General features: G+C 42.4%; 1 protein-coding gene across 1 annotated transcript in view; it reads right to left on the bottom strand.

Moving 5' to 3' along the window:
• Window positions 1-15,000, bottom strand: part of LOC126983380 (uncharacterized) — an 81,067-nt gene that overhangs the window by 50,771 nt on the left and 15,296 nt on the right. Inside the window, exons 5-6 of the mRNA XM_050836132.1 lie at window positions 11,904-12,017; window positions 11,332-11,430 (exon numbers count right to left, since the gene is read on the bottom strand). Coding sequence (XP_050692089.1) covers window positions 11,332-11,430; window positions 11,904-12,017 — 213 coding nt within the window. The remainder of the gene's footprint in view (window positions 1-11,331; window positions 11,431-11,903; window positions 12,018-15,000) is intronic.

Below are 15,000 nucleotides of genomic sequence, written 5' to 3' on the forward strand. Positions count from 1 at the left end.
TAAATACAGATTGATTGGTAGATGTTGAGAGAGAGAGAGAGAGAGAGAGAGAGAGAGAGAGAGAGAGAGAGAGAGAGAGAGAGAGAGAGAGAGAGAGAGAGAGAAGAGAGAGAGAGAGAGAGAGAGAGAGAAGAGAGAGAGAGAGAGAGATGCTCATAATTGCCTTCAATAAGAAAAAACGAATATCTAACTTTAGTAAAACCATATCTTGCATGCATAACACATCTTGCCTAATAATAATAATAATAATAATAATAATAATAATAATAATAATAATAATAATAATAATAATAATAATAACAAGTTTTGCAGGGCTTATAAATACATGTGTAATTTTGCAGTGTGTGTGTGTGTGTGTGTGTGTGTGTGTGTGTGTGTGTGTGTGTGTGTGTGTGTGTGTGTGTGTGTGTGTGTGTGTGTGTGTGTGTGTGTGTGTGTGTGTGTGTGTGTGTGTGTGTGTGTGTGTGTGTGTGTGTGTGTGTGTGTGTGTGTGTGTGTGTGTGTGTGTGTGTGTGTGTGTGTCTGTGTGTGTGTGTGTGTGTGTGTAATTCATTTTATTTATTTTCAATGTGAAGGACTCTCTCTCTCTCTCTCTCTCTCTCTCTCTCTCTCTCTCTCTCTCTCTCTCTCTCTCTCTCTCTCTCTCTCTCTCTCTCAAACACAGTTCTTTAGTTTCTTTCTTTTTCTTAATCTCTCTCTCTCTCTCTCTCTCTCTCTCTCTCTCTCTCTCTCTCTCTCTCTCTCTCTCTCTCTCTCTCTCTCTCTCTCTCTCTCTCTCTCTCTCTCTCTCTCTCTCTCTCTCTCTCTCTCTCTCTCTCTCTCTCTCTCTCTCTCTCTATCTCTCTCTCTCTCTCTCTCTCTCTCTCTCTCTCTCTCTCTCTCTCTCTCTCTCCCACACACACACACAGCTTTATTTCTCTCTCTCTCTCTCTCTCTCTCTCTCTCTCTCTCTCTCTCTCTCTCTCTCTCTCTCTCTCTCTCTCTCTCTCTCTCTCTCTCTCTCTCTCTCTCTCTCTCTCTCTCTCTCTCTCTCTCTCTCTCAATGAAAATCCTAGTCCTTGAAGGCAGGACTTTACCCTTTAATAGTTGTCTGAAATTTGGGGTTCAAGAAAGTTAAGGGCTGACTGGAGATCCGGACGGTATGTGATGACCTTCAGTGTTTCGGTGCGAACCTACGTCCATGGGCTAAACACACCCACACACTGAGCCACTACTAATACAGTCACCTCTCGATTAACATGAGTTTAAATAAGGCGTTTTTGATTTAACACGAGTTGATATTTAACCCTTTCTTTGCTAAACGCTCACAGCGAGGGTTAAGCGTATTTGCTGGTGTTGTTAAACACTCGCTGCGAGCTCCACCCGCACTCAAATCTCCCGTGTATGAGAGTGTTCCAACACTATTTATCACAACACAGGATTGCCAATTGAGTGTGTTCTTCACTAAATTTGGTGGAAAATCATTTCAGCCCAGAGCGGCAAATCTACGGACGAGTAACTGGTGGATGTTCTTGCCCAATATAGCAGCATTTTTTGGATAGCTTCACCTGACTGATTCTTTGACCAAATAGCTGTAAATATTGCAGTTGTCAATACAACATTGCCAGAATCTCAAGGAAAGATGTCCACAGTCCCCTCAATACGCCTGATCATCCCGCATGCACCGACGTAAGTGTTAACATTCAACACTCCCTGAACGTGCATGTACGTTCGCATACATAACCGACTCCTAAAGATCTGGGCCTCCTCTTTCCAATGGTGTTTTTGGTTTTTAGTTGTGATGAATAGTTTTTGAGATACAGAGGTTAAAACAGACCCCCATTGGGATGCCTGAAGGGATAGTCGCGACCCGTCCCACATGCAAAGAAAGGGTTAATACATTATAAGCAATGGAGGTGGCCACACTGGCAGCGAGCGGATTGACGAGAAAGCGAGAAGAGTTGACGAATGAGTTTTTTTCACGCGAGATTGCTCGGTCAGAAGGAGTGACATCACAGACATATAATATTTGCCGTATCTCAACACATCCATTACATAGGACATTTTGGTTGACACCGCTAAATGCAGCAGTGATTGCAGAACTTGAATATGTTTGTGAAAACTCAATAACACAAAAACTAACTGACGAGTTGAAGTTAATTATCCGTTTAGGAAAAAGTTAGAACCTTTCAGCATCATATTCCTCTTGGCAATAACTTAATTGATTCACCTCTTTTGGGTTTGACTAGAGTCTAAAATTTAGATCCAAACTATAAAATGCAATTATTGGCTTTCTAATTGGTAAAACAAGTCCAAAAAACTCTTTATGAATGCAACTCATGGCATTGGTCTTTATTAAGATCATTCTTAAGCTCTCTGAGGTCATTCATAATAACAGGAATAAACAGAAAGATTGTTAGGAATTAGGTGATGATAGCAGAGGATTAGCAATTAACTGTTCCCTCAATGCTCACAAGTCCCGGGCCGGAGCTGGAGTCTATCATCCGAGCTAAGATAAGCCTCGATGGTAGTCACCTGCCTCCACCTTCCACTCCCATATCGAGACGAATCTTAATAATCACTGCCTAAAGGACTAACTACACTATCAAAGAAAGAAATTACAATATTAAAGTGTTTCCTTCATAGAATAATAAGTAACTGATCTTGCTGAAATTAAGTAAAAGTGCAAGGATAATTTAACCGTTGGAAACAGCCCACGCCGGAAAAATACAAAACATCCCTTCAACCTGGGTGGCTGGCCAGGCACGCTCTTCCTTCCATCTCTCACCAAGTCAAGACCTCAGCACTCCACCCATTAACTCACTGCAGTGCTTTCTATTAACAACTCCAGGAATACTACACCCTGCGGACATCTCTCCTTCAGATTCTGGCAAGGGAGCATTGCCAACTGCAATATTTACAACTATTTGGTCAAAGAATCAGTCGGTGATATGTGAAGCTAGGCAAAAATGACGCTATATTGGGCAAGAACATCCACCAGTTACTCGTCCGAAGATTTGCCGCGCTGGGCTGATATGATTTTCCACCAAATTTAGTGAAGAACACACTCAATTGTCAATCCTGTGTTGTGAGAATTAGTGTTGGAACACTCTCATACACGGGAGATTTGAGTGTGGCTGGAGCTCGCAGCGAGCGTTTACCACCACCAGCAAATACGCCTAACACTCGCTGTGAGCGTTTAGCAGTGAAAGGGTTAAGGCAGCGAGGCCGCTGACCGGGTGAGTGCCGGCGATTACGTCATCGGACTCCCAGCGAATCACAAGCATGTTTTCAGAGCTCAGCCAATCGTAGTTTTTTTTTTTTTTAATGTGAGTGATTATTTTGAGTAATTATCAAACCCAAAAGTCAGACCCACGTGTGCACAAAATATTTTTTTTCATATTGGTTACTTTATTCAATTAGCGCGACCGCTTCATCCACCTAATTCTTGCGCTAAATGGGGCTCTACTGTACTTGTTATATTAAAAAAATTATCCTCATCATCAATAAATGAAAATGTATAAAAATAATCAAAGAACATCAACAAAATGAAGCATCAGCTTCAAATGGTGTGCAGAAGAACATTTATAAAGCCGCATAAAGCAGACTACTAGTAAGGAAGAGGTTCCAATAATGACATGCAGGCCAGTCACAACCAAGAATGTGGAGCCAAATACTGAATAGTGAGGGAAGCTGCAATATATTCTTCAAGTACTATTGTGAAATAAATCCATAGAATAATAGCTGGGCCGAGTCTTGGGATGGCTTGGGAGCTTCTCGTGGTGGGCTCATGTTACTGAAGAAAGAAGGCTTGTAAGACTTAAGAGGGGAATTGGAAAAGGTAAAAGGTTGGATGCCAAGAGGGGGTCAATGTATACCAATTTCTTCCGTGGGGAACATCAGGCTTCTATGGAAAAAGGTTCAAAAGTAAGATAAGAAAACTTCTGACACAATAAATAAGATTACACCTCAACAGAGAGCTTTTATAACGGTACAAGCGTCAGATCCTCGATAAGTGCCTTCAATATCTGGCCATTAGTAAAGTGGCAACAACAAATTATACCTCAACGGAGACCTTTGGTACAAGATCCTTCATGAGTGCCTTCAATATCTGGCCATTAGTAAAGTGCCAACAACAAATCTCATGATAAGGAGATTTATATTATGCTGGTGAAATCATGTCACTAAGCCGGTGGCATAACAGAGCCGGTAAGCAGAGGTGGGCAAGTGCGGTACTTAGTGCGGCAGTACCACAAAAGAAGTACCGCACAACAGCACTACCGCAAGATTTCTAAAACTAATGCACTACCGCGGACCACACTAAAAAATCCTGCAGTACTTTCAAAACTATCAAAGACGACATTTGCAGCGCAGCGGCATGCTGCTGCTGCTCACAGAAAAGGGTTTGTTTTGCAGTGAATCGGACTCAATCAGTCATCAGAATCAGTGATTCAATCATTCTGACTGTTCAGTTATTGTTCAAAATTAAATACTAAATAGACAGACTAAACTACATCACTGCCAGTCTTCTCTAACCCGCGCGGTGCCGGCCATTTCAAGCCGTCCGTGGTGCAGGCAGATGTTTCATTCTTTATTTTAAGCATGTTTCCTTTGTTTGGAAAGCCAGGATAGCCACTCAAGTATTTTTTTTATTTTGACTACCGCAGTACCGCACACTGCGTACCGCACTGGGAAAGAATAAAATGGGACCGCACTACTCCGGAAAAAGTACCGCACTACCACAGCCGCACTACTGATTTTTCAGTACTGCGCCCACCTCTGCCAGTCATGGCTACTAGGTGATGGGGGTGAAAACCATGGAATGATGGCACCAGTTAATTTCTCTAGTATAAATAGTTCTTAAAACTGAAAATACATAGGACTGAATAATAGCAACGTCAGAGTCTAAATTTATAAGGAGTATTTGAGTAAATAAAAGGATTAAATAGAGGGAGATGTTCCAGTACTTCCTAACAAAGTTAGAAGTAGGTGACCACCAGACGCGTTACTGCCAAAGTTCCGGAGAGATAGTGGTGTGTCATTATGTGCCCAGATCTACTAAACACATGTTTGGTGTGTTTGAGCCATCCCAACATTATGACTCACAGTGGAGGAGATAGTGGTGTGTGCCCAGACCTACTAAACACATGTTTGGTGTGTTTGAGCCATCCCAACGTTATGACTCACAGTGGAGGAGATAGTGGTGTGTGCCCAGACCTACTAAACACATGTTTGGTGTGTTTGAGCCATCCCAACATTATGACTCACAGTGGAGGAGATAGTGGTGTGTGCCCACACCTACTAAACACATGTTTGGTGTGTTTGAGCCATCCCAACGTTATGACTCACAGTGGAGGAGATAGTGGTGTGTGCCCAGACCTACTAAACACATGTTTGGTGTGTTTGAGCCATCCCAACATTATGACTCACAGTGGAGGAGATAGTGGTGTGTGCCCAGACCTACTAAACACATGTTTGGTGTGTTTGAGACATCCCAACGTTATGACTCACAGTGGAGGAGATAGTGGTGTGTGCCCAGACCTACTAAACACATGTTTGGTGTGTTTGAGCCATCCCAACAATATGACTCACAGTGGAGGAGATAGTGGTGTGTGCCCAGACCTACTAAACACATGTTTGGTGTGTTTGAGCCATCCCAACATTATGACTCACAGTGGAGGAGATAGTGGTGTGTGCCCAGACCTACTAAACATATGTTTGGTGTGTTTGAGCCATCCCAACGTTATGACTCACAGTGGAGGAGATAGTGGTGTGTCATTATGTGCCCGGATCTACTAAACACATAAAGTCCTAAAAAGATTAAAGACAATTAGTCTGAACAAGGCAACAAATAACACAGTGGAGCCATTATGGGAAGGCTGTAAAGGAGCTTTCAATTCTTTATGAAGAGTTAAAATCATTTTTCTCCCTGACAAAGATCCGCGAGGAGAAGCCCAGTGAGGCAGCAACACCATCAAGATAGTGGAAATTCACTTTACTGACAAGTTGAAGATTCTTGGAGAAGGTTCAAAGATGGAGAATAGATTAATTATAATTTTCAAGATTGAGAAATTGAAGTTTTTCTGTTGTGGGGCAAAAAGCTAATTTTAGAAAAAGGTTTCATATTAAATATAAAGACTAGGAGGAATCTTAGGAGAAAAAGAAAACATAAATAAACTAGTTGTGGCATAATTAAGGAATTCATAAAAAAGAATAGGATCACCTCAATAATTAAGCTAAGGTTTAGGGGGGGAGGTTTCAATTGATAAAGAAATTCAGTTTAAGAATGAGTTAATACAAGTTCTTTCAATAACAATAGATCTGTGATTTGCTCCACAAATTTCTGAACACTGCCTGTAGAATAGTCCAGCCCGGTTAAAATCTTGATTGATTAAGTCGGCCTGGAATTGCATCTGCTTTAATACCTAGAGATGGGATGGTTCAGGAATGAGTGACTTTGGCTGCAGTAATTACGACCAGAATTTGGGAAAGTTTTGGAAAGTTTTGTTTAGTGGGCAGCGCAACATCTGTGGTCATATACCGGAGAGAGAGACAGGAGGGTAAGGAATTATAGGAGAAGGGAACAGACCCCAGGAGACGGGACACAACCCCCGATCAATACCTGGTACACTGCTGGGTGGACAGGGGCTATGTAGGGTATCGGAAAAGCGGCCCAAATTTTTCCATTCCACCCGGGAATCAAACCCAGGCACTCTCGGTTGAGAGCCGAGTGTGCTAACCACTGCACCACGAAGCCCCCGCCCGAATTTGCGTATTTATTGGGAGTACAGTCCGGTTATCTACATCTAACAGACAAAATCCTGAGGCTTCTAATTCGTTAAACGGAACTACATATCAATCAAACTCTACCTGTAAAAAATCTGAGTATTCATATCTTCATTGATGTCCGACTGTCTTAAGAGTTACTGAAGGGTTATTGACTTCATGGAGAAGATATCGGAGGGAAGGAAGACCAATATAAATCAGAATGAAAGCGGGGAGAGATGTTCAAATTACTACTTCAATAGCTGGATTTTCTAGTATAATGTAGCGGTTAATATTACAAAATACAGTTGTTGTTATGTAGCCTACAAATGTTATGTTTACTAGTACAATTGCTAATATAATATGGTCGTGAAAGAAAGTTAATTGTTCTATGAGAGGAGAAACTATCTTGGATGTTTAATTAAGTATGCTGCTCATGTTGCCATAAGTTGGTTCTAAAAGAAGAATTTTCTTCCTTATAGGAGCTTAACCCGGTAGCAGCCACGGCCAAATTTGTGGCTTCACCGTGTAACAGTGACGGGCCAAATTTGTGGCTTTACCGTGTAGCAATGACGGGCCAAATTTGTGGCTTTACCGTGTAGCAATGACGGGCCAAATTTGTGGCTTTACCGTGTAGCAGCGACGGGCCAAATTTGTGGCTTTACCGTGTAGCAGTGACGGGCCAAATTTGTGCCATGATATAAGCCCCCAAAATAGATGATACATAATCTGATCACAAATGCTTTGATATATATATTATGAAATGGTTTGTGTGAGGGGTGATTTTTTCTCATTTTTCTCACTTAGAGGGACCATTAAAAAACATGATCCCTGCTGCTACCGGGTTAAATGTTTATCTGCCATTTTTCAAGTTAGTACTAAGGGTAATTTCTATGTGTGAATGATCTGCTGGGGGGTAAGCATGCTCTCATTCAGTTAAAGAGGGTAAGAAAGGAGAAAAACAACGGGGCGGTTAAGACACGAAACCTTCTCAAACAATTAGTAATAGGAATCCTAATGTGGCTACAAAAGAAATTGTTGAGCCTAGGGATGACACCATGTTTCAAGTTGCGTATGCGTCTGGGTAATCTACGGCATATAACAAAGAAGCACTCCAGCATGCAAGATGTGTTCCCACTTGAGTGTCTGCGAGGGAGCCAATCAAGCACTGAACACAATCCATATCACGATACATGGTCCTGCACTTGTGTGTTGGCCTGGATGTGGAGGCAGCCAACATTCTTTACAACAGTTTGTAATGAAATCAGGTTCATGATATAATGACAGTAATGTTAGTTTTTCGGACATTTTTGGACATACAATAATGCTATTTATCCTTATAATATGGCACTAGCCATTCCATACCCTAACTGCTTTAATGGAGGAAACAGAATCTTCCAGACAGTTGCATCACAGCCTATTGAATGATCAGTGAGGGTTAATTATTGTATATTATGTTATGTGTTGGTTGTTGGGTTTGTAACTCCATTCCATTCCATTGAGATTAGAGATGCTTGATCAAGTTGGCAGTCGGCCTCCATAGAAGAGAAGGGAAAGGATGGGAAAGAAAGGGATGGAAAGGGAAGGGAAGGGAAGGGAAGGAAAGGGAAGGGGAGGGAAAGGAAGGGATGTGAAGGGAAGAGAAGGGAAGGGAAGAGAAAAAAGGGATGGAAAGGGAAGGGATGGGATGGGAAGGAATGGGAAGGGAAAGGAAGGAATAGGAATAGAAGGGAAGGGATGGGAAGGGAAGGGATGGGAAGGGAAGGGATGGAGAGGGAAGGGATGGGATGGGAAGGAATGGGAAGGGAAAGGAAGGGATAGGAATGGAAGGGAAGGGATGGGAAGGGAAGGGGAGGGATGGGAAGGGAAGGGATTGGGAAGGGAAAGGATGGGAAGGGAAGGGGAGGGAAAGGAAGGGAAAGGAAGGGAAGGGAAGGGAATTATGTATTATTTCAAAAGCCTATTGTTACATCTCTCTCTCTCTCTCTCTCTCTCTCTCTCTCTCTCTCTCTCTCTCTCTCTCTCTCTCTCTCTCTCTCTCTCTCTCTCTCTCTCTCTCTCTCTCTCTGCTGTTCACTGTAACAGATAGATTTACTTGTTGAAAACATGTCCTTCCTATTTTCATGTTGGGAACACTAGGTAATTATAATGCATTTCATGTACAGCAAGGTAAGGCTGCGCCCGACCCACTCAACTTAGGTAACGATCATGTATCTCTGAGAATTGCAGCAGTGAAGGCATTGTGTGTTTGTGAGTGGGTGTGGCTTACAAGCTCCTAACAGTGAAGGCATTGCATGCTTGTGGCTGGGTGTGGCTCCTAACAGCTTTGAGAGTCTAGCCCCAGGGCCAGATGTCAGGCCAAGCCACACAACACACAAAATTTGAGGCAAACATTAAGAATGACTGCGAAGGTTTATGAAGCTAATTTTTGGTGTGTAAGGAGTTAGATTCTTGTTCATGATCCTCCAAAAATCTCAAAACTCTACAGTGACTATAAATGCTGAAAATCAACCCCTTGGAATGTCCTCCTCCTATCACCTCAGAAGTGTAAACATTTGTGGAAAAGTGTGTGGCCGTCACTTAATATCCCTCATGAGATGACCTGAGGGAAATGAATACTCTGAGGGGACAGCAGGAGTTGGAGCATGACCTTGGAATGGAAGAAGAAGACTTTAGCAGAATAGAGAGAGAAGGAACAATTGTAGAATGCAAATGAATCAGAGAAGAAGAAAAGGATTGAGAGAGGAGGAAGAAACAACAGAACAAAATTAACACTCACCAAATGATTCCTCTTCCACCTCCTCCTCCTCCTTGTCTTCTTCTGGCAGTATCTGCATATTAAGTGAGGGATTAATAAGCTGTATAAATATTGATACCTTATAAAATAATACATTCTTTTGACTGTTACCTAAATTCAACACAATAATTTTACAGCTCTAAGCCTGGCCCCTCAATCACTCCTTGATAACCCTGTTACCATACAACCCCCTTGGCAACCCTTAACAATCCTAGGCGGGACTTTACACACAAAACTCGCTTCACTTGGGGTCGTCCCTTCCTAACCCTGCACCTTGAAAATTAGCCCATTGACTGTGGATTTCCTACCAGAAGACCTCACCAACCTATAGGAGTGGGGTGTCTGTGGCTACAATTCAATGAAGAAAATTTGTAAAGTCCTGTAGCCTGGGAGGGGATATCCAGCACACCAATACCACATGGGAAACACTCCACTATCCACCACAGAGGCAGAGCAAGACCTGGGAGTGTATGTTATCAGGCTACCAGTGAAGGGATATCCAGCACACCAATACCACATGGGAAACACTCAACTATCCACCACAGAGGCAGAGAAAGACCTGAGAGTGTATGTTATCAGGCTACCAGTGAAGGGATATCCAGCACACCAATACCACATGGGAAACATTTCACTATCCACCACAGAGGCAGAGAAAGACCTGGGAGTGTATGTTACCAGGCTACCAGTGAAGGGATACCCAGCACACCAATACCACATGGGAAACACTCGACTATCCACCACAGAGGCAGAGAAAGACCTGGGAGTGTATGTTACCAGGCTACCAGTGAAGGGATATCCAGCACACCAATACCACATGGGAAACACTCCACTATTCACCACAGAGGCAGAGAAAGACCTGGGAGTGTATGTTATCAGGCTACCAGTGAAGGGATATCCAGCACACCAATACCACATGGGAAACACTCCACTATTCACCACAGAGGCAGAGAAAGACATGGGAGTATGTTATCAGGCTACCAGTGAAGGGATCTCCAGCACACCAATACCACAAGGGAAACACTCCACTATACACCACAGAGGCAAAGACAAGACACATGAGGTATATGTTATCAGGGTACCAAGGGATAAATGTTGTTGCCCAGGCTACCAGTGAAGGGATATCAGCACACTCCACTAAACACTCCACTTCAGAGAGGCAGAAAAAGACAGCATGGAGTATATGTTACCAGGGTACCAGTGAGGATACCAGCACACCACATACCACACACTCCACTATTCACTACAGAGGCAGGAGGAAGACCTGACCTGGGGATACCAGGCTACCAGTGAAGGGATATCCACACCAATACCACATAAACACTCCACTATTCACCACAGAGGCAGAGAAAGACATGGGAGTATATGTTATCAGGCTACCAGTGAAAGCCAAATTCGTTCCAATTGCAGTGGACGGGTTAAAATGTGCCGATACCACCGATACCAATACATCGGTACATCCCTACTGGAGACAGTGTGTGGAGGAAGACATGAGAAGGATGAACAACTGGGAGAGAGTATATGATCATCAGAGTGGGAGACCTGGGTCGGTCTTATAAGACATTCTGGCTTCTCATATCAGCTATTTCTAAAGGTCAAAGAGTGGGTCAATCAGGTTTTAATGAGTGTTTCTTTAGGTTCACGGTACAGAAGAAGAATCAAACTACCACCAGGGCCATAAAACTAATCCTGCTCAAAACTCCAATGAATGCTTTGTCAAATATGTGAACTTTGGCGACGGAATGTTTAGCTATACAGCCCCTAGTCACCTAGCAACTACCTGACTGACTTACCGGGTGGGAGGGCTGGGCCGTGCTCTCCACCTGGCACAGGATGAGGATGGAGGAGGTGCCCAGGTTGAAGTCAATCCAAACCCTCGGGTAACTTACACTCTGTGGGCCGCAGGGAAGAAAAGGATGATCAGTAGGTAATGAAAAAAAATATATCAAAATTGTGAAAACTTTCTATTTTTTTTATTTTTACAGCAAAGGGAGGCAGCTCAAAGGCAATAGAGAGAGAGAGAGAGAGAGAGAGAAAAGTTTTGTTTAGTGAACGCAACATCTGTTGTCATATGCCGGAGAGAGACAAGAGGGGAAGGAATTATAGGAGAAGGAAACAGACCCCAGGAGACGGGACACAATCCACGATTAATACCGGGTACACTGCTGGGTGGACAGGGGCTACGTTGGGTATTGGAAAAGCCGCCCAAATTTTTCCACTCCACTCGGGAATTGAACCCGGGCTCTCTCGGTTGTGAGCCGAGTGTGTGAACCAGTGCACCACGAAGACCCCATAAAAAAATAAATAATAAATAAAAAAATAAAAATCATTAACATTCGTAGCAATAGCAGCAGCAGCAGCATACCTTAGGGTTGCACAGCTTGAGGTTCCCAATGTGAATAGTGTAGCAGGGCACGGTGAACACCTGTCGACTGCCCCCAAGCGTGCTGTTGTAGGCGTTCAGGAAGTGTCGGCAGTGCTGGAAGGGGGGCAAAGGGGTCACTCACTATACATAAACACACACAAAAAAAAAAAATTAATAAACCCGGTAGCAGCTGGGATCATGTTTCTTAGTGGTCCCTCAAAGCGAGAAAATGAGAAAAAATCACCCCTCACACAAACCATTTCATAATATATATCAAAGCATTTGTGGTCAGATTGTGTGTCATCTTTTTTTAGGGGTTTATATCGTGGCACAGATTTGGCCATTCGCTGCAACACGGTAAAGCCACAAATTTGGCCCGTCGCTGCTACACGGTAAAGCCACAAATTTGGCCCGTCACTGCTACACGGTAAAGTCACAAATCTGGCCCATCGCTGCTACACGGTAAAGCCACAAATTTGGCCCGTCGCTGCTACACGGTAAAGCCACAAATTTGGCCCGTCGCTGCTACACGGTAAAGCCACAAATTTGGCCCGTCGCTGCTACACGGTAAAGCCACAAATTTGGCCCGTCGCTGCTACACGGTAAAGCCACAAATTTGGCCCGTCGCTGCTACACGGTAAAGCCACAAATTTGGCCCGTCGCTGCTACACGGTAAAGCCACAAATTTGGCCCATCGCTGCTACACGGTAAAGCCACAAATTTGGCCCATCGCTGCTACACAGTAAAGCCACAAATTTGGCCCATTGCTGCTACACGGTTAAATCACAACAAAATAAAGTCACTATACTCTAACTTGAGCTCTGTGGCTTGGGCCGGGGAAACCTCCATTGTTGACAGATCTAGCGATGACCTGCACATGGCAATCTGTCTCACTGTTATTCCGTACGTTATCTATTTGTGGAATATACACATAGTCATAATACAACTGCACGGTGTTATGAATGGCTTGGGATTACAGGGAAAGACAACGACTAAGTCACGCCCAAGGGCTCAAGTTAAAATCGATAGACTATTGTAAAGAAACTTGAAATGAATTTTTTTGCCATTAACCAAGGCCATCTAGAGGGGGAGGCCTCTTCACGAGGGGGGGAGTAGGCCGTGACGTAGGCCAAGTAGTGCCAGGTAGTGTCGGGTCAGCTGCGGTCAGGAGAGGTCACGTTCTCTGTTTTGTGCATTATTGACTCTGAAAACAGTGAAAAACTTGTTAACATTATTTGTGCCTTTTACCCAGATAATAATACTGCCATACAAGTGCTATGTGCCTTACTGGGAAGGAATCTTCAAAACTGGACCCAAAGTGATGGTGTTTTCCTTCCCACAAGACGAGGAGGCGTGCGCTGCGTGCCACAAACAAACGAGTTAAGCAGCTGCTGCATGATAACATGTTCAGCACAGTGAGACAGTTAGTACAGTCAGCAGGTACAAAACCCATTACGGCTGTATTAAATTAAGGAAGATGAGGGTTTGTCAGGCATTATAACAGCCAATAATATAGTTTATAAAATAGCCTGTGTTACACATGTATTATTATATATGAATATTCGTGATGTGAATATATGAATATGATGCGTTATGAGAGGAATGTGACTGTGATATGATTATGTGTATGGTATGACTAATCACTGATGAATATGGTATGAACATGATGTGGTTCTTTACATATGTTAGGCATAATGTGTGTGAAAAAAGAATAACATGATATAATTATATGAATATAAACATTAAGCATGGATATGAATATACTAGATACAATACATATGAATATATGATATGAATAAAATATGCTTATATGAGATGAATGAAAAATGTATATATATATATATATATATATATATATATATATATATATATATATATATATATATATATATATATATATATATATATATATATATATATATATATATATATATATATATATATATATATATATATATATATATATATATATATACCATTTTTGTGAGATGTGATAGGGTGTTATGAATGTGATATGATTAGTAGTAGTATTTGCTAGGGCATGGATACAATGAAAAACATGTTATCTGACATGAATGTGTTATATTGAGTATATATGAATTTGAATATCATACAATGGTATCCATATATAAATGATATGATATGAATATTACAACCGGTTGCAATAAACGGCAAAGCCTTGCTTCATGGCAAGGTATCCGTACCATTATACTGTGTGTGTGTGTGTGTGTGTGTGTGTGTGTGTGTGTGTGTGTGTGTGTTAAACATGAATTATACTGTACCATTATACTGTGTGTGTGTGTGTGTGTGTGTGTGTGTGTGTGTGTGTGTGTGTGTGTGTGTGTGTGTGTGTGTGTGTGTGTGTTAAACATGAATTATACTGTACCATTATACTGTGTGTGTGTGTGTGTGTGTGTGTGTGTGTGTGTGTGTGTGTGTGTGTGTGTGTGTGTGTGTGTGTGTGTGTTAGACATGAATTATACTGTTCCATTATGCTGTGTGTGTGTGTGTGTGTGTGTGTGTGTGTGTGTGTGTTAGATATGAGTTATACCGTACATAAGAACATAAGAACATAAGAACGCAGGAGTCTGCAAGAGGCCGGTAGGCCTGTACGAGGCAGCTCTTTTGACCCTAAGCTCCCGTGTATCTAACCCCACCTAATATCGCTGTCCATGAATTTATCTAGTCTATTTTTGAATGTGACAATTGTATTGGCACTCACCACATGACTGCTAAGCCTATTCCACTCATCCACCACCCTATTAGTAAACCAATTTTTGCCTATGTCCCTGTTGAATCTGAATTTATCCAGTTTAAACCCGTTACTTCATGTCCTACCCGGTTCTCTTACCAACAAAACCTTATGAATGTCTCCCTTATTAAAGCCCTTCATCCATTTATAAACCTCGATCATGTCTCCACGCACCCTTCGCCTTTCTAGAGAATGCAAGTTTAACTGTTTGAGTCTTTCCTCGTATGGCAATTATACTGTGTGTGTGTGTGTGTGTGTGTGTGTGTGTGTGTGTGTGTGTTAGACATGAATTATACTGTACCATTATGCTGTGTGTGTGTGTGTGTGTGTGTGTGTGTGTGTGTG

The sequence above is a fragment of the Eriocheir sinensis genome, chromosome 53 (assembly GCF_024679095.1).
Source record: "Eriocheir sinensis breed Jianghai 21 chromosome 53, ASM2467909v1, whole genome shotgun sequence".
Classification (NCBI taxonomy): domain Eukaryota; kingdom Metazoa; phylum Arthropoda; class Malacostraca; order Decapoda; family Varunidae; genus Eriocheir; species Eriocheir sinensis.